Source organism: Podarcis melisellensis (assembly GCF_964234715.1).
Source record: "Podarcis melisellensis genome assembly, chromosome: 7".
Classification (NCBI taxonomy): Eukaryota; Metazoa; Chordata; class Lepidosauria; order Squamata; family Lacertidae; genus Podarcis; species Podarcis melisellensis.
This window is the reverse complement of record NC_138539.1, coordinates 74,749,043-74,769,742: the sequence shown is the minus strand read 5'-3', so window position 1 is coordinate 74,769,742 and position 20,700 is coordinate 74,749,043. Positions and strand designations below refer to the sequence as shown.

Here is a 20,700-nt window from a genome sequence, read left to right as displayed (position 1 = left end):
ACCCTGGTGTTTGTCATACTGGAACAGCCAGGCAATAAACAATCCCACCATAAAATATCTATTCCATAGTCCACTGCAGGGTGGGCACAAAATATTATTATTATTATTATTATTATTATTATTATTATTATTATTGAAATATTTTTATTTAATTTTACAAATATTAAATTATAACAATACAACCATGCTCATCAACAGTTAAAATATTCTTCCGAATCTCTTGACTTCCCACCTTCCCCTCCGTGGATCCTGTTATTACACCTTTCCTACTGCATCTTTTTCAATATTCCATGTTTTATATAACTCCATTAACTCCATAGTACTTGCTACATTACAAATGCTGTTGCAATCCTGCTAAACGTTTCCATCTGCTAACAGTGATCTTGAAAATAGATTATAAATTCCCCCCATTCTTTTTTGAAATTTTGGTCTTCTTGATTCCTGAGACTTCCAGTCATTTTTTTGCCAACAGGGGCAAAATGTATTAGAAGGAATTGCTGGACTTGCATGATTTGGAGCATTTTTGGGATGTATGCTGCATTTCTGAGACACTTCAACAGTGGAATGGAATTTAGAGAATACACTTCTGCAGTCCTAGGTTTAGTGAAATTCTCTCCCCTTTTTTAAGATCTGCTGTTATGAGGGAAGGAGGTGGTCCCAATTAACAGCCCACAGTTAACAAACTCTGATCTCTTTGGGACAGAGGTATCAGTGCTTCAAGCCAGCACAGGAAGGTTATGAAGCAGTAAAGGCATCTCCTCTTCCTCTGTTCTGACACCCTGATTGGTTTGGGTCCCAGCTTTCCAATTGGATGGGGATGCCCAGTCTACACTTCTGGGTGATGGCACCACCAATTCTGAATTCTTCTTCTTTGCCGATCCCTCATAGCTGAGTAAGATTGTCTTCCACAAACACGGTTTTAACAGTTAGTCCGTAAGTGACTCTGGAGGCCAATTCTGGATCGACATGTCCTTCCACAGTAAGCACACACTCTTACTGATCCTTCTGCATGCTTTCCTTGACTTTTTTTGCCTGGCTGGAATGTGTCCTTGAACTCCAATAAGTGTGTGTGTGTGTGTGTGTGTGTGTGTGTGTAAAAACTAGCCTGCTGTGCAAAGGTAAAATGTGCATTAATTTATCCACTCACTTTCGCCTTTAGCCCATAGCTGTCAACGTTTTCCTTTTTTAAGGGAAATTCCCTTATTCTGAATAGGATTCCTCGCAAGAAAAGGGAAAAGTTGACAGCTATGCTTTAGCCCCATCCATTTCTGGTATGTGCCCCCTTCCCAAAAGATTGCTCAAAATATTTATTTCTGTCTGCCTGTCTGTTCTCAAGGCAGTTACAACATAAAATCACAATATTGAAACACAAAACACAAAATAAAAACAAGAACCAAAACAACCCAAGGGAGTGCTACCCCTGTGCTAAAAAGGGCTTCCCATCCCAAACACAGATCCTGAGCTTTGTGTGTTCCTCATCATGAAGATAACCAAAGTGAACAAGTGTGGGAGGAGTCATCAGCCATCCAATCAGCAGAGCAGAGATACAGTTAAGTGGTCCCATTGGCTGAGCAGCATCGGGTCAGTTCTGACAGCAAATCGGGTCACCAACATCTTTGTTCATGCAGAGGTGGCATGACCATCGCCATGCTGAGTAATGTCATGGCTATTGCATGACATGCACGCAGTGCACTCTGGGAAGGCACGTAAGCCCTGCTGCAACAAAAATGTCGCAACTCCACAGTGCAACAGCCAGCAGCTAATGCTGCTGTTGAAAATCTTGGTTGTGGTCTCTATGGCATGTAGCGAAGGGTACATCCAGGGCTGACTCTCACCCATGAGGCAAGGTGAGGTGACTGCCTTAGGTGGCAGGATCCACCGGGGCAGCAAATCTTGATGTCAATCTTTCTTCCACCCTTGTTCCTGTTGTCGATCTTCCCTCACCCCTTCTTCCCTGGCAGGGAGGGGAGAGCCATTTTGTGGTTCACCTCAAGTGCCAAAATATTTCGGGCCAGCCCTGGATACATCCTTGCCTCTGTGCATCATCATCATCATCATCATTATTTATATACCGCCCTATACCTGGATGTCACAGAGAGCTGCTGTAGTGTAATGGTTAGAATGCTGGACTAGGACAGAAGAGACCAGCGTTGCTGTCCCTACTCAGCCATGGAGTTCTGTGGGTTACATTGAAACAGTCATTTTCTCTGCCTAGACGCCAGTGGCACTGTGGTCTAAACCACTGAGCCTCTTGGGCTTGCCGATCAGAAGGTCAGCGGTTCAAATCCCCACAACGGGGTGAGGTCCCATTGCTCGGTCCCAGCTCCTGTCCACCTAGCTGTTCAAAAGCATGCCAAAAAGTGCAAGTAGATAAATAGGTACCACTGCGGTGGGAAGGTAAACAGTATTTCCGTGCACTCTGGTTTCTGTCACAGTGTCCTGTTGTGCCAGAAGCGGTTTAGTCAGGCTAGCTGCGTGACCCAAAAAGCTGTCTGTGGCTCCCTCAGTCTGAAAGCGAGATGAGCGCCGCAACCCCATAGTCGCCATTAACTGGACCTAGCTGTTCAGGGGTCCTTTACTTTTTACCTATGAGGCTGGTATGAGAATGGGAATGTCCATATAGGCCGCCCTAAGCTCCTTGCAGGAAGAGATTGGAGATAAAAAAATGTAATAAACGAAGGAATGAAGACGGAATTGCCTGGTTGCTTGTGAAATACAATAGCAAGTTTGGGAAGATAATAAGTAATGGGGCACAACTGCAACAGATAGTTACTAACCTGCCATTCCTTTCCTCCTGCCCTTTTTTGCTCTAACCAAATTGTCAACGGTGTGCTCTTAGTTTTCCATATATGAAGGTGAAGGTGGCCCTATGCTGTGTGTTCATATGTGTGTGTGTGTTTCTATTTATCTATCACTCTGGAATTCATTGATCGATACAGAGACCCCCAGTAGGATGGACTAAAAAAAAAGGGGTGTTTTTTTTTTAAAAGACTGTGGGAAGAAATGCATGGAAACTACCAACGTTGCTTAAAGCCGCAGAAAGAATCTGTTGTTTTGAAACCGAGATGGGAATGCAGCTTCAAACAAAACTAAATCTTGCATGGCATGTTTACAGCAACGTGGCTTTGAACTGGTGAGAATCTAGTAATTCAGACTGTGAAGTTGAAACTTTTTTGAGTTTCAAAGTAAACTCTCCTCTCAGAACAAGCATGGGGTGGCCTTAAGAAGAGACCCACGTGAGGAAAAGAGATGGACCAGTGTAGCTGAAACATTACTGTTTACAGTAGAGCTTCAGCACCCTACTTCCTAACTCGTGTTATGTTGTGCTAGCTCGGGATGCTTTAAGCTGGTTTGAACTTCCCCCTGCTCCACCACTCCTATTCAAATGTTCCCTGTAAACAAGCGCCTTTTAAATAGCATTTACTTCTGTTGGCATATAAACATTCTTAAAGCACAGCTGGATATCCATTTTCAGAATTTGGACTTGAAATTCCAAGCAAAGCAGCGATAGGGATTGCTGGGGGATTGTTGATGCCTCATTTCCAAACACTGGACCTGAGCCAGCCAAAGTAAATCCATTTAAAAGCCCCTTTTGATACCAGTGGAACGCCGGTTAAACACGTGATTAGCTTTTCCATCGAAATGGATGGGGGCTTAACTTTGGCTCATCTTTGTCCTGTTGAACCAGTATTATTTCCCCATTCCTCTATTTATAGCTGCTGGTTAGTACCAATATTTTCATATTTTCCATGTAATGTCAAGCTTCACTCACGCACCAGATCTCTTTTTGTTTGGTGGGAAAGGTCTCGAGCGCACAAGGGGAGAATGACCATAGCCTGAGTTCAAAGTTGAAACAAACATTGAGTTTGTAGGCTTTTCACTCGAGTCTGAGGAAAACACAAGATGAATGTCAGCCAGACTACAGAATCTTGGGAACTACAAGGGAAGGAGAGCGCTCCCTCAAAAACTGGCCCAGCAAAGTGAAACAGAGTCGCTTGTCACCTCACTTCACGTCATGAAAATTGTCGTGGGATCTTTCCTGAGGCCATGATGACAGAGTGCTCCCTAGAAGAGAAGAAGAAGAGTTTGGATTTGATATACCACTTTATCACTTCCCTAAGGAGTCTCAAAGCGGCTAACAATCTCCTTTCCCTTCCTCCCCCACAACAAACACTCTGTGAGATGAGTGGGGCTGAGAGACTTCAGACATGTGTGACTAACCCAAGGTCACTCAGCAGCTGCATGTGGAAGAGTGGGGAATCAAATCCAGTTCACCAGATTGCGAGTCTACCACTCTTAACCACTACACCACACTGGCTCTCATAGGGCGTCTTCTCCCAGTTTGCCCAGTTTCTGGGAACATCAGCACTAGTGCAGGGAGCAACTTTTGTGTAGGTTGTTTCCACATGGGGTGGTGCACTGGGAATAGGCTGAACCCTGGGAAAGAGTGTTCATTGATTGATTGATGGATTGATTCATTAGCTAGGCGTAGGGAACGCACAGCCCTCAAGATTTTGTTGGACTGCAACTCCCATCATCCCTAGCCAGTTTAGCCAGGTGTCAGGAATATCAGAAGCTGTAATTCTGCAATGTCTGGAGGTTCTCCAGTGGTCAATTGAACATTGTCACTGGTTTAGGATATAATGGGAAGCATGGTTAAGTGCTGAATACTGATTAGTCCTTGTGTGAAGGAAGGCGCAAAGCAGGTGAAAAGGGTTTGGTGCCTTCATTATACACCTTTAGGTGCCAGGCAAAAATGTTCCTCCTTAACCAGGCCTTTGGCTGATTGACATCTAATGCCCTTTCAAAATTTATTTGGGAGAGGGGGTTTATTGGGCTGTTTTATTATTATTATTATTATTATTATTATTATTATTATTATTATTATTATTTATTTTGTGTTTTTATATTGTGATTTTATGTTGTAACTGCCCTGAAACCTACATGCATAGGGCAGCATACAAATTTTATAAACCAATATGTGACTCGTGCATATTTTACCTCTTATCTCTCTCTCCCCCTTGTCTAAACTGAGACTGTAATCTCCGAGGTAGGGAATGGCTTATTTATTTATTTATTTTGCTCCCCTCACTCTTTAGCACTCCATCCATGTACACTGATGGCTGTACAACAATAGGAAAGATTTTGGATAAGTTGTGGCGTTCTTTATTTTAAAGCTGGCAGCAGTTTCCAGTTTGATAGCTGTTCTGTTGTTATGCTTGGATAGCTGATCACCACTGTATGGCTTGACTGGGGCTAATTCTCTCTGCTTTGTCCTAATGTTTGTATGTTTTTAAGTAAATTTATTTATTTGGTTTTTCAGATTAAAAATTTATAGTCACATGTCCAACATACAACATAAAAACAAGATTCTTGGACTTTCCTCCTCCCCTTAGTGGGTCCTATTGCTAATCATTTCCTCCTGTATCTTTTATAATAATCCAAATCTTTTATCTCTCCATTGTATCCAGAATTCACCATTAAACTACAAGTGATATGCCAATCCTAGTAATGATTTTAACTGTTTACAATGGTCTTTAAGATAAGTTATAAATTTCCCCCATTCCTTATTTAAAATTTGGTCCTCCCGATTTCTGATTCTTCCTTTCATTGTAGCCATTTTGGCATAGTCCATCAACTTGATCTGCCATTCTTCTCTGGTAGGGACTTTATCTTCTTTCCATCTCTGAGTTAATAACATCCGTGCAGCCGCCGCTTTTTCCTAATGTTAGTCCACCAGATTCATCTGTTGCAATACTATTACCTTACTGTTCTTTGCGATTTCGCATCCCATCGTTTCCCAGTCTTTCAGTGTTAATGTTGCTTTTTATGCATGGCACCTGTGAGGTGGCAGTTAGCGATGTTCTAATAAGCCTGACATAAGGAGTGTGCATTTGAGAACTTTGCGGTTTGGGACTAGACTTAATCTTCCATGGATGGAATGACTCCTTCCATCCATAGATTGCTTTTGGGGAAGGGGGCCTTGGGAAAAGTTGCTTCTTCTCTCTGCTGGAGAACATGTCCTCTAGGAGGAGTCCCACTCTAGGGATGCTCCTGCAGGAGAGAGTGAAGACAGAATCCAACCCTGTATCTTCTGCTGTCTCATAGAAGAGCTGTGTATAGTCAGACCCTAAACCAGAAATGGATACCATGGTGATGCAATTTTGGCACATCTTCAAAATATGCAAATGAAGCAAAATATGTGTTTGTCTCTATCAGTTTATCTATAAGCCCAATATGGCTGACCGTTGGTACAATTCCTGGGGAAGGGCAATGGGCTTAAACATCTAGTATAGCTCTGTTGCCATTTCTGAGATTTCCCAAGGCATTGACTACACATTTCCAAGGGTACTGTCATAGGCTTAAGAGCTAGAAGCTCAACTCTGTAAGAGAAAGGAGGGGAATAAGAGGGGAAGAGGTTCTAAGGATGTGGGATTCAACACCCAGTTCCAATTTATGTTCTTTCAGGGTGACGCACTGAGTTCTGCCTAATTGCTTTATTTTGGTAAGCAGCACGATGGATTGATGGGTGGCGTGACTCTTAGCGTTATGAACTCTTTAGGGTTAAAATGTGTTTTCCCAGTAGTGTAATTATCTGATTAGGACTCTTGATGGAACTGAGAAGCTTGCAGTTACCCCACTGCACTTTTTGACCCTTGATGCTGCTATAGGGAATTATCTGTCGTTTTCTCCCATTGCTATCCTGCTGCAGGGGGGAAAAATTATCCAGCTTACTTGGGAAATGTGGCCCCACAAATGGCAACATCCCTTGGTGCAAACTTTATTACATGCAGCATCTGGATCATAAAATGCAACACATGTTTCCAGATGGTTATGGGAAACAAACCCTTATCTCATTAGGAAATCACTGGGGACATCCTGCAATTGTAAACTTTCTGTGTTAAAGGCCCAGACCGTTCTGTGAAATGTCTTCTTGCTTGGAGTAGTTTTCTGCAAAGCACAGCGATTCTGCTTCAGCCCAGAGAACCATTTATGTCAAATTCCTCCAGGATAACGTTAGCATGAAGTGCAGAGGCCAGCTTTGCAGTTTCAGCAATGAATTTTATCACACTAATGCACGGGTGTGTGTTTCTTCCTATTAGAATACAAATGCAAAGAAATTAGCACAGGCTGAATTCAGAGGTAAAGACAAGCAGTGGTTTGCCATGAGGTCAAATCTAAGTCTCGTGTGCTCCTTTTGCCCTCCTCAAATGCACTTAAGGGGAAGAGATTAGAAGCTTCCACTTTCTGCGTTTGCTCTTGCATCCAAACGTAGCAAACTACGGTTTGCTCAAACCACAGTTTTGACTTAGAATCCTACTTTGTGGGCAAATTATGGTTTGCCCACTAATTAAGCAGAAGCTTCTAATCTCTCCTCCTCCCATGTAGAAGAAGGGGTAAAAGGAAGAAGGAGCATTAAGACCTAAAGCTTATGCCTACCTGCCTCCTGAACAACAAACCATGGTTTATTGTTACATTTGAATTCCGCCAGGGTGAGTTTCCAGAAACACCACTGCTCTACACAGAACAAGGCACAATAGAACTGGCTGAATTGGATGTGGTCTGCATCGCTTACTAGCCCTGCTCTGAGCCTTGCCTGAGTGCTTTGGGCTGGCTTGGAGTGTGTGTTTGAATTGGAATAATGCCTCTTCTTTACCTAGATGGAGGATTGAGTGATGTAAGTAGAGGTGTATAAACTGCTGATTTTTGGATGGCTGGAATGTGGTCTGCTGTCTTCTTCTTCTTTGTCGATCACTCATAGCCGAGTAAGATTGTCTTCCATGAACACAGTCTTAACAGTGAGTCCATAAGTGACTGTGGAGGCCAATTCTGGATCCATGTGTCCTTCCACAGTGAGGACATAGGTTTCCAGGCGGGAGTTGATCACGGTGAGGGTTTGCCAAGCGTCCTTCCTCTTAGCACATTTCTCCCTTTCATCCTGAGTTTGAGCATCTTCAAAGCCTATGACACCTTTGGTAAAGGCTGTTCTCCAACTGAAGCACTCTCAGGTCAGTGTTTCCCAGTTGTTGGTGTTTATACTAATTTTTTTTAAGATTTGCCCTGAGAGAGTCTTTAAACCTCTTTTGTTCACCACCAGCATTATACTTTCCATTTTTAAGTTTGGAATAGAGTAGTTGCTTTGGAAGATGATAATCAGGCATCTGCACAACATGACCAGTCCAACAAAGTTGATGTTGAAGAATCATTGCTTTGACACTGGTGATCTTTGCTTCTTCCAGTACACTGACATTAGTTTGCCTGTCTTCCCAAGTGATGTGTAAATTTTTTTGGAGACACCATTGATGGAATCTTTCAAGGAGTTGGAGAAGGCATTTATAAGTGATCCACGTTTCACAAGTATACAGTAAGCATACTGTACTAGGATGGAGGATTGAGTGATATGAGTAGAATTATATAAACCTCTTGACTTTTGGATGGTTGGAATTTGGTCTGTTGTACAAAGGTCAGCGTCACACCCATTGCTGCAACCAGTTTTGCCTCTGGCCACTTCCACAGACAGACATCTGACTCCTGAAGGGTTTCCGTGAGGGAATGTGGCTTTTGAGCTGAAAAAGTTGCCTCACCTCTCTTCGATAGGGAGCGATGGACTGCAGGGGAGCAATATTGTGCATCTTAGTTTCCCTGCCATTCCTCCACCCTGAAGCTCTTCGTGGAACCTGCTGTTCAGATTGAACAAGTTATAGGACACAGTTGACTTGTGGCATAAAAGCAGCAAATGTAGGGAAGTTTTAAATGTTTGATTAGAGAATAATAGAATTGTAGAGTTGGAAGGGACCCCGAAGATCATCTAGCCCAACCCCCTGAAATGCAGGGCTATGCAGCTGTCCCATATGGGGATCGAACCTGCAACCTTGGTGTTATCAGCACTATGCTCTAACCAATTGAGCTATCTTCACAGGGGATGTTTTAATGCTTTGTTGGGAGCCTCCCAGATTAGCTGGAGCAACTCTGTCAGATAGGGGGATAATAATAATAACAATAATAATAATAATAATAATAATAATAATAATAATAATAATAATAATAATAATGTGATGGTGATGTTGTCAGGAGAGGCAAAAGGAGGGGGGAAGCCAGCACATCACTTTAAGATGTGCTTATCCACCTGTCATTTGGTGGGCAACCTGGTGTAGAAATCTTGAGTGTTGAGTAATGTTCTATTTTACGTATTTTGAAATGACAGAGTTGTCTATAAGCTCAGCACAAACAGTGGGGACACATCTACAGAAGTGCAACTAAGGTTGGGCAGAGTAGCTGCAGAAAAATCTATGGTCCCCACTTAAATAAATCAAGCTGTGTAATCAAGCTCTTTGCCCCTGAGAAAAGGAGGACTTGTTGCCAGACCCACAGACAAACCTTGTGATTTAAGGTAAGAAGAGAATGCTGCAGCATCAGGAACAGAAAGGGTGCAAAGGTAGCATCCCAGAGAATTTTCAGAGATATAGATAAGATTCTTCCCACCGTGGAGGGGAAGACTCACTACTAGAAGGGAAGCCGATACTCCCAAATGATGATGTTTTCCTGAAGAACTGGAGCCATAAGTGAGGAAGAACAGAAACTGAGAGAACTGAGACTGCTTCAGGGCAAGCGTAGAAGCAACTGATTATTTTGGAAAGGAGATGAAAATGGTGAACAGGAGGAAATGGAGAGGGAGGCCGGAGTAATGCTTAGTGAAACAGTGGAAGAGGATATGGAGCAATGTGGTCTGACAAGACCGCTATGGAAGAGAGGAGAAGAAGAAAAAAGGAAGTCAAGGATTTGCCAAGGGGAAGAAACTTTCATAATTTTCCAGTTTCAGACACAGCGGCTGCTGACAAGAGGTTCAGATGACACTTCGGTTTTCTCCTGTAGTGGCATTTCCTCCCTTCCCTATCAGTCTTTTGCTCGGTTATATTTGGGCACTTGACTACTTATGAGAACTGCAGCTTCTTGTCACTTGAGCTGACAAGTGCCAAGAAATCCCAGGCTTTGCACCACGAAGCTGGTGGGTCAACTGCCCCATCTGAAGGCTTCATCACATATTGAAGCTGCTAAGTGAGATTTGTGAGGTGACTTGTAAGTGCCAAGAAGAGGCTGCCGCTTCCTCTACAGCCTTCCTTTCTCACACTCTGAACAACTTGCTAGAAATATTGCCCAGATAGGCACACCACTCAGAGAACCTCCTTCATATGTGGGCTTTGCCTGCTCCTTGGGGGACCAGAGTGGATTTCTGCCCTCCCATTCTGACAAGCACTTCAACTGCCTGTGATCTGTTGGCCAGATGTAGACAAATATCAGACCCTGCCCCTCAAGTGTCCCTGTTTTACAGGGACGGTCTCAATTCAGAAGACGTCCTGGTTTCTGATTTGATCCCGGAATGTCCCATTTTTCCTTAGGATGTCTCTGTTTTCATCAGAGAAATGTTGGGGGTTATGGCAGCATGTCCCTATTTTCATCGGAGAAATGTTGGAGGGTATGGAATAGGACATCTCTATTTTCACTGGAGAAATGGTGGAGGGTATGCAATAGGATGTCCCTATTTTCATCAGAGAAGCGTTGGAAGGTATGAAATATGGTTGTTGACTTTCGCTTTCCATGACCTTCTGCATCTGATGCTGTCCTGGCTGTTCTCTTGCCATTGTCTAGGCCAGTGTTTCCCAACCGGTGTTCCGCGGCACACCAGTGTGCCGTGAGACCTTGCCTGGTGTGCCGCGGGAGGGAGGCGGGAGAGGGAACTCCCCCCCCCGCGCGCAAGGCTTGCGGGCGGCAGCCTGCAGCGCGGAGCGCGGGGCGCCCTTTGGAAGACGCCCCGTGCTTCGCGCAGCTGTCCGCAAGCCTTGGGCGCCTGGGGGAACTCCCCCCCCCGCGCGCAAGGCTTGTGGGCGGCAGCCTGCAGCGCGGAGCGCGGGGCGCCCTTTGGAGGAGGCTGCGGAGGGTGGCACGGAGCTGCCTGCGCTCCAGGGCTTCTTGCAGCTCCGCGCCACCCCCCCGGATCCCGGCGCGAAGCCGCGCGGGGCTGCGGAGGGTGGTGCGGAGCTGCCTGTGCTCCAGGGCTTCTTGCAGCTCCGCGCCACCCCCCGGATCCCGGCGCGAAGCCGCGCGGGGCTCCGGAGGGTGGCGCGGAGCTACCTGGGCTCCAGGGCTTCTTGCAGCTCCGCGCCACCCCCCGGATCCCGGCGCGAAGCCGCGCGGGGCTGCGGAGGGTGGTGCGGAGCTGCCTGCGCTCCAGGGCTTCTTGCAGCTCCGCGCCACCCCCCGGATCCCGGCGCAAAGCCGCGCGGGGCTCTGGAGGGTGGCGCGGAGCTACCTGGGCTCCAGGGCTTCTTGCAGCTCCGCGCCACCCCCCGGATCCCGGCGCGAAGCCGCGCGGGGCTGCGGAGGGTGGTGCGGAGCTGCCTGCGCTCCAGGGCTTCTTGCAGCTCCGCGCCACCCCCCGGATCCTGGCGCAAAGCCGCGCGGGGCTCCGGAGGGTGGCGCGGAGCTGCCTGCGCTCCAGGGCTTCTTGCAGCTCCGCGCCACCCCCCGGATCCCGGCGCGAAGCCGCGCGGGGCTCCGGAGGGTGGCGCGGAGCTACCTGGGCTCCAGGGCTTCCTGCAGCTCTGCACCACCCTCTGGATCCTGGCGCGAAGCCGCGCGGGGCTCCGGAGGGTGGTGCGAAGCTGCCTGCGCTCCAGGGCTTCTTGCAGCTCCGCGCCACCCCCCGGATCCCGGCGCGAAGCCGCGCGGGGCTGCGGAGGGTGGTGCGGAGCTGCCTGCGCTCCAGGGCTTCTTGCAGCTCCGCGCCACCCCCCGGATCCCGGCGCGAAGCCGCGCGGGGCTCCAGAGGGTGGCGCGGAGCTACCTGGGCTCCAGGGCTTCCTGCAGCTCTGCACCACCCTCTGGATCCTGGCGCGAAGCCGCGCGGGGCTCCGGAGGGTGGTGCGAAGCTGCCTGCGCTCCAGGGCTTCTTGCAGCTCCGCGCCACCCCCCGGATCCCGGCGCGAAGCCGCGCGGGGCTGCGGAGGGTGGTGCGGAGCTGCCTGCGCTCCAGGGCTTCCTGCAGCTCTGCACCACCCTCTGGATCCTGGCGCGAAGCCGCGCGGGGCTCCGGAGGGTGGTGCGAAGCTGCCTGCGCTCCAGGGCTTCTTGCAGCTCCGCGCCACCCCCCGGATCCCAGCGCGAAGCCGCACGGGGCTCTGGAGGGTAGCGCAGAGCTGCCTGCATCCCGAAGCCTGGTGCGCGCTGAAGAGCGCCCCCGGGCTTCACGCACCTCTCCGCAAGCCTGGGGAGACCAGTGTGGCTCCCTAGGCTTGCGGATATCAGGCTGTTCTGGGGGCTGGGGTCGGGGGAAGCTTGGGCTTCCCCCGCGCCTGCCCCGTGCCTGGGGAGGGGAAAATTTTTTTTTCTTTATTCTCCCCCCAAAAAATTAGGTGCGTCTTATGGGGCGGTGCGTCCTATGGGGCGAAAAATATGGTAGTCAATATAGGCACAGAGTTAAATTTTTTAACATTTTCTAATGGTGGTGTGCCTCGAGATTTTTTTCATGAAACAAGTGTGCCTTTGCCCAAAAAAGGTTGGGAAACACTGGTCTAGGCTTCTGGCCCTAAATCCTAGACAGGACCATTTATATCCCATGCTCCTGATAAAGAAGTGCCCCAATCCTCAATATTTGTTCTGATGTCTTTCCAGTGGTCCCTGTGCTTAATGAGCTCTATGGTGCAGGAATCCATAGGAGAACAGTTCTGGGCCTTTGAAATAATCTCTTGTCTGGGGTGCATTTAGCCACAACTCTTCTTTTAATTTGTTGGCAGGTAAAGAGGCACATCTTTGGGAAGGGGTGCACTTTATGAAGCAACGAGAATGTCTTTTCTGCCACTGCTCTGCGGTTTAACTGCCTTGTGGTTTTCCAATAAAGAACGCTAGTGCTGCAATATTTTGCTTTAGCTTCTCATTGTTAAATGTGTTTTAATATGTATGTTCTTTCCAAACTGAGACCTTTGGGTGAAGGGTGCATTTTAAACATTCTTAATAAATAAGTAAGGTAAAAGGTAAAGGACCCCTGGATGGTAAAGTCCAGTCAAATTTGACTTTGCGGTGCTCCTCTCCGCTTTCAGGCTGAGGGAACCAGAATTTATCCATAGACAGGTTTTCTGGGTCATGTGGCCAGCATGACTCAACCACTTCTAGTGCAACGGGACACAGTGCCGAGTGCCAGAGTGCACAGAAATGCTGTTTAGCTTCCCACTACAGTGGTACCTATTTATCTACTCGCGCTGGTATGCTTTCGAACTGCTAAGTTGGCAGGAGCTGGGACAGAGCAGCGGGAGCTCACTCCGTCACAGGGATTCAAACTTCTGACCCTGTGATTGGTAAGCCAAAAATTCATGGTGGTTTCGACCACAGCGCCACCTGCGTTACCCCAAAATAAGTAAACATTGTACAGGCAGAGGGGTTAGTATACCCCCCTTCCCTTAAATCCTAAGCACTGGGCAATTCTTGGGATTGCACCGTAAGGCTGCACCCTTTTGTCTTCTCACACCACCCTGCCAGTGTCCCCCAGAAAAATGTTCCACCGTGGCAGTCCCATCCCCCCCATGATACGCCCCTGGCCTTAAATATCCATGCATCCTGATTAGTGCTAGAGACGCCATTTATGTTTACAAATGCTAAGCAGCTATTTCTTCTTTCTGCCTAAGATTTATTATTATTATTTTTGCACCCAGCATCGTCAGAGTACATGCGAAGCCTTGTGGCACAATTCATGAAAAGGATCTCTCTCTTTTTTTAATGCCTAACAAATCAGGCGCAATGGGAGTGGGGTTAACACTTTGACCACATCATTTTCACCCATGAAAATTCTCCCTAGTTTCTATTGGCCCCATGGGGCAACAGATACAGGTCGCCATAAGCTGCACGCTATTGCATCACACCTAGCGATTTTTTTCTTCCCCATTCTATTATTATTATTATTATCATCATCATCACCATCACCATCATCATCATTATATTTTCTTATGCTACAAAACAAACTAGCAGCCCTTTTTATTTTTCCTTAAGCAAACAACCCGAAGAAGAGCTCTAAGAACTTAAAAGCTTGCTCATTATTTTGTGATGCTTTTATTTCATTATAATGAAAGCATCACTCTACTGTAGCATTACAATCATCTGTTGAGCTTTTGTCCGGGGATCATAACATTTAACTTAAGAAATCTCTCTCATTTACTTTCGCTACTTCCGGGAACACCTTGAATATTTTGTGTCTCTAGAAGCCTGTATGGAAAACCTAGTTTTGCAAGAAACAGTCAGTGACGGGACTATTTTGAACCCTCCTCTTGTTGAAATGAATGCATGCTTCCCATTCACTCCTATGGGCAAGTGCTGCACTTCACTGAGGTCAACACTGCAGGGGGGGGCAAAGCCTTATCTTGTGATACTACCCAACCTCCCAACCTCCACTGGCCATGAGCCTATGGGGGAAGCACTATGCCGTGTGAGTGTGGAGCAGATATTGTGCTCCCACCTCTTGAAATCATCATCATCATCATCTACTTGGCCTTCTTCTCCCCACCCCCATCTTGATGGCAGGCATTTTGCTGGCCATGTCAAAAGCAAAAGACTTTGAAAAAAACTGGAAGAGGCACATCAAACAAAAGCACACTTGTTTTATCCAAGCATAGCCGGGCAAACAAATAGAGGCTTAATTGGGGATTGGCTATCTGCAAGCAAATATAGCTCTCGCTATTGTTTAAAATCTTTGTTCCTGCTGATTTGCAAAACTGCTCTGAAGTGCAATGTGACTGTATGGGCATGAAAACTCCCATTTTCTTTATATAATAAGTGCACTGTGACCTACATGGGCATGTTGTGAGAATTGGGGTGGCTGCATTGTTACTAAACTCCAGTAACTGTGCTCCTGACCCAAGTGTGGTGGGTTCCCTTTCTTGTGGGCATGTGGGAAGCCCATTTTGGAAGCTCTCCCCCTAACCTCATAACTTCAGAGGAGCCAAATTACCACTTATTATGAACTGTTTCACAGTGAGCACCAGTGCATCAAAATCTCTCCTTTTCAATCAAGGGATACAGATTATTGTACCCACAGTGAGGGCTGAGAGTACAAGACGTCTTCTTGGGCTCAGAAATCTCACTGCAGGTGAGGGCCACAAGCTCCTCACCTTGTGTCACAGGAGGTCCAGCAAAGAATAACCACATATAAACCAGCCTTGCCCATGTCAGACACATGTCCCAGGCTCATAAACTTATATGATTTATGTAGCCATGGATGAATGATGCTTGCGTGAATCTATGAATCATGATTTACAAAGTCTCAGATGTTCAAATGCGGACATGGACCTGCCAAACCAGACTCTTCTAAATGAAAGGGTTGACTATGTTTTCTAGAAATATCAGGTTTAGAATTATGGAATGCCTACTTTTTAGGGTGGAGACTATTTGAGATAGTTATACCACTGACAGATCCTGGGTCTGGTTTACAAAGCAATTTCCCCCCGCATCCCTATCAAATGTTAAATAATGGTGGGTAAAAATGTTACCCACTGTTTCATTTGTAAGGAAAATATGTAAATGTTTAAAAATAACAATACAATGGAACCTTGGTTTTCGAGCATCTCGGAAGCTGAACAATTCAGAACCTGAACGCCAAAAACCCAGAAGTAATTGCTTCCATTTTTAAATGTGCCTCAGAAGTCAAATGACTTCTGAGGCGCGTTTTTCATTCTGCCCCCCCCCAATTGACTTTGCAGCCAGCCCATTGATCCTCGGTTTTCAAACATTTCGGAAGCTGAACTGTCTTCCAGAACAGATTACGTTTGAAAACTGAGATTCCACTGTAATAAAATGTTCTGAGAGGCAGAGATATTCAGCTACATCTCGCTTCGGATACTATATGCAATGCCTTGGCTTGTAGCTATGTGTGGATTTTAATGCAGAGCCTGTCTCCCAGCCACAACTGTGAGTGTTAGAAAAAGGAAGAAGAGGCGTGCCTTCTATTGCAGATTCCCATTTTTCTTGCTTTCTAATCTAGCCACCTGTGCCAAGGTATTACTGTTCAAAGTCTTATTAGAGACAGAATTGGGACTTTGGGTGGTTCTAATCTATGGTATGAACAGTTATATGAAGGAGCAGAAGGCTATACAGTGGTGCCTCGGGTTAAGAACTTAATTCGTTCTGGAGGTGCGTTCTTAACCTGAAACTGTTCTTAACCTGAGGTACCACTTCAGCTAATGGGGCCTCCCACTTCAGCTGCACTGCTGCCGCACGATTTTTGTTCTCATCCTGAGGTAAAGTTCTTAACCCGAGGTACTATTTCTGGGTTAGCGGAGTCTGTAACCTGAAGCATCTGTAACCTGAAGCGTCTATAGCCGAGGTACCACTGTACTATAGATTTAAAATGGTGTAACTATTGTTTCCTTTCTCCTGAGGAATCCAGGGAACTATAGCACTGTCATGTGGGGTGCAGGATGGGGCTTCAAGAGAGAATGATCAGCTGTCCTCAAACTACAACCTTATTTAAGGAAAGCCATGAAAAGTCAGGCCAGTAGAAAACAAACATAAATTTGGAATGTAGGTACCAGTTATGCCCGTGGTCTGCGGTGATGTAAATTGCTCATCATTCCCTTCTCCCCAACGAATTCCAATGCTGGTGTGAGAAAAAAGCCAGTTCATGAGTGTTTTGTGTTTTGACCCTGGCTCAAAACAAGATGGCCTTCTTTCTGGGTAACCCTCTTTCTCTTTCCTTGTCCCCAGGGCTCCAACATGGGAGGCAAACTGAGCAAGAAGAAGAAGGGGTACAATGTGAACGACGAAAAGGCCAAAGACAAGGACAAGAAGGCTGAGGGGGCGGCCGTGGAGGAAGGCGAGGCTCTGAAGGAGAACGAGCAGAGCCAGGCCACCACAACGGAGACGGCAGAAGTGAAGGAGAACAACCAGGAGGATAAGCAGGGAGACAAGGAGGCCAAGAAGGCAGAAGAGAAAGAAGGGGAGAAAGAGACGGCTGCCCCGAGCCAGGAAGAGCCCAAGAAACCTGAGCCGGAGAAGCCCGAGGCTGTCGTCGATGCCAAGGCTGAGCCTCCGAAGAACAACGAGCAGCAGGCCCCCAAGGCGGAGGAGCCCAGCCCTGCCGCTCCTCCTCCAGCCAGCAGCGACGCGCCGAAACCTTCTGAGCCCAGCAGCGATGCAAAAGCTTCCCAGCCTTCAGAAGCCACAGCTACTAGTAAAGTAGATGACAAGGGCAAGGAGGAAGGGGAAGTCAAAAAGACTGAGGCTCCTGCAGTACCCACAGCCCCCCAAGAAACTAAAAGTGAAGTGGCCCCAGCTTCAGACTCAAAACCTAGCAGCAACGAGGCTGCGCCTTCTTCCAAGGAGACCCCGGCAACAACAGAAGCACCTAGTTCTACTCCTAAGGCCTCGGAGCCTGCGGCCCCGCCAGAGGAAGCAAAACCATCTGAAGCCCCGGCAACTAATTCGGATCAAACCATAGCAGTGAAAGATTAAATTTGGACAGCCTATTGGGAAACGAAACAGCAGCAGCAGCAGCAACAACGACGACAAATTAACCACTTTAAACAACCTGTGTATTTTTATTATTATTACCTCTCTCTCTCTCTCTCTCTCTCTCTCTCTCTCTCTCTCTCTCTCTCTCTCTCTCTCTCTCTCTCTCTCTCTTTTTCCAGCTCTACTAACTCATTTCAGATCTGAAATAACAATATGTATTGCCCAGGAAAAATAAAAAAGGAAAAAAAAACAAAGTTTTAAAAAAACAGATTGTCCCATCAAGTTGAAAGGGAGGGGGTTGGGGTGCTGGTTCTGGCAGAGGACGGGCTGGGGTGGGGATCCAAATAGTATTTTTGTGGGGGAAATATCTAATATACTTTCTGCCAACTTTGCAAAGTCCTGTATTTCAATCAGTAGTTAAAATAAGGCAACCCAGATGCCCGAAAATGCAGTACCTCTTTTTTTTTGTACGTGAACCGCTTCGTAAACACACTCCACCAATCTTTGGATCTTTTCCTTTCTTCTTTTTCTCTAATGGGGGGTTTGGGAGTGGTGATGTAATTGAAGATTCTGCCCAGTTGGGCTCAGTGCCACACCAATCAGATCTTTATGAAAGCAGTATTTCCTGTGGTTTGTATTTTTTTTTTTAATTTACAGCCTTTATCATTTTGTATTTTTTATGCAGTGGATGAACGGCAGCTTTCAGACGAAACTCACACAGCTGTCCACATTTTTTCTCAATGCCAATCCTCTGATTCTTCTTCCTCTCCAAATATTTTTGGGAGTTAAAAAAATAAAAAATAAAACAAAAAACAAAAAAAAACGCATTCTCATCCTACTTAGCCTACCTAGATTTCTCATGACGAGTTTAATGCATGTCCGTGGTTGGGTGCACCTGTAGTTCTGTTTATTGGTCAGTGAAAATGAAAAAAAAAAATTCTGCGTTCATTGCAGTTCCAGTTTCTCTTCCATTCTGTGTCACAGACACCAATACACCACTCATTGGGGAAAAAAACTAAACAAAAACAAACGAAAAAGCAAAATGTACAATGGATGCATTGAAATTATATGTAATTGTATAAATGGTGCAACAGTAATAAAAGTTAAATAATTTAAAAACATTTAAGGTGTTAGTGGTTGCAAATTTATTCAGATTAACTCTCCTTTCTTGAACGTAGTGGAAAATATTTGGAGCTGTCCATGGTAGTTTAAATGTGAGCCCCACTCTTTTCAAAGATGGCTTCCCCTGCCATTATCCCTGATATTTGACTGTGCTGGCTGGGGTTAATTGGAGTCCACAGAGCCTAGCAGAGGAAAAGTGGAGAGATTTGGATCTCTCCATTTTCAAACCAAGGGCTACAGTAAATTCAGAGTTGCAAGCTGAGGTCAGTTTTTTCGAAAGGCTGTGCTGGTGGATGTGGAGACAAGTTGGTGGGGCCAAAGAAGTAGGGAAAGAAATGTAGCCATGAAGCAAACAAGAGCAGATAGAACAAGGAGTTCTCTGCGAGTTACATATTCTAGGTGCTTTGTCAAATGGACGTAATCCACTAATAGGAAAGGGAAATGTCTATAGCGACAGAAATAAGCAATAACCAATCACAGGGCAGAGAAGAGAGCAAGGCAAAGACACAGTATAGCTACTTGGGGGGCAATTAGGCCTCTGGTTTCCCATGGAGGGGCAGTGGCACAATTAGCAGACCCTCCAAATGTCCCTGTTTTTCAGGGACAGTCCTGGTTTCTGATTTTATCTTGGAATGTCCCGCTTTTCCTTAGGACATCCCTATTTTCACTGGAGAAATGTTGTTGTGGTAGGACGTCCCTATGTTCATCAGAGAAATGTTGGAGGGTATGGAGTTATGTGACCTCCCCAAGCCAAGGAGGTGAATAACTATACAACCTTTAGAAGATATCTGAAGGGAGAAGCATTTCCCCAATAGCCAGAACCCAGGCTGGGTAGGGCTTTAAGGGTCTAAACTAGCACTTACTACTGGACTCGGATAACCAGTGCAGGCATATCAGAACTGGTGAGGTGTGTTCATTCCAGCACACCCTTGAAGAATCAGGTGACAGCATTCTATACCGGTGGAAAGTTCTGAACTCTTTCCAAAGGCAGTCCTATAAAGGATGCATTCCAGTTGTGCTGTCTAGAGGTTACTAGAGCATGTCGGATTGTAGCCAGGTCATTGTTTTCCAGCAAAAGTTGTAGCTGGCAAATCAGCTGAAGTTAATAAATGGCCACAGCTTCCATCAGAGACTCTAAATCTGGCTGAAATGCTAAGTCCAAGAGTACCTCCAAACCACGAGCCTGTTCCACAGGGGAGAGTGCAATCCCGGCCAAATGGCCACTTCTCCAGATAGCCAGTTCAGCGACTCACCTGCTATATTGCTCAGACATAACCCGGATTGAACTTCAGTTTATCCACCTTTGTGGAGCCCTGTACTGATTGCATATACCCTTCAGAAAGCAGTTGCCACATCAACATACAGTGGTACCTTTGTTTGCGAACAGTCTGGTTTGTGTACGTTTTGGATTACGAACATGTCAAACCCGGAAGTGCGTGTCCCAGTTTGCGGACTTTTTTTGGATTACAACCCTTTTTTATTATTATGAACAATTTTTTTGCTTTATGAAGAATTTTTTTTTTTGATTATGAACAAATTTTTTGGGAGGCCCCATTGGCAAAAGCACGCCTTGGGTTACAACCTGTTTTGGTTTACGAACGGACCTCCGGAACGGGTTGTGGTCATAAACCAAGGTACCACTGTACTGGTGACACCCAGGGCCTTTTTTCAAAGGAACTCACCAGATCTCAGTTCTGACCCCTCTCAGGTGAGCACCTTTTCTTCCCAGAGTAGCTGTATGCACAAAGCTAACTTGGAAGTTTATTATGGTGCAAAATGATCGAGCATGGCACTCATTCCTCAGCAACTCTTTTGAAAAAGCACCTGGAGAAGAATCTATGCCTTTCAAGGAAGCATTCAATGAAATAAACAGTATGTTTGTTTTAACGAATAGAAATCAATTGTTAGTGTTTTGTTTAAAGCTGTTGCCATGGGGTGTTTCACCAACCAGCCTCAACATAGCTCTTCAGCAATTTCCTGGAGAATGTCACAGGCCTGTAGGTGTTCCTTTAGAATAAGTAGGAAGTTTTCTGGTCCCTCTCACTTTATGCCTTCCTTCCAGTCAGACATGAAGTGCCATAACATGGG

The 20,700-nt window shown here is 46.1% G+C and overlaps 1 protein-coding gene and 1 long non-coding RNA gene across 2 annotated transcripts in view; one reads left to right on the top strand and one right to left on the bottom strand.

The window, feature by feature from the left end:
• Positions 1-18,611, top strand: part of BASP1 (brain abundant membrane attached signal protein 1) — an 80,147-nt gene extending 61,536 nt beyond the window's left edge. The window contains exon 2 of the mRNA XM_081918335.1: positions 16,744-18,611. Coding sequence (XP_081774461.1) covers positions 16,753-17,490 — 738 coding nt within the window. The 5' untranslated portion in view covers positions 16,744-16,752 and the 3' untranslated portion in view covers positions 17,491-18,611. The remainder of the gene's footprint in view (positions 1-16,743) is intronic.
• On the bottom strand, positions 6,732-19,857 carry LOC309373877. Its single transcript, XR_014170264.1, has 2 exons — positions 19,388-19,857; positions 6,732-7,096 (listed from the first exon to the last, which is right to left on the bottom strand). It is a non-coding gene; the product is annotated as an uncharacterized lncRNA (long non-coding RNA).
• Positions 19,858-20,700: the final 843 nt, after the last annotated feature.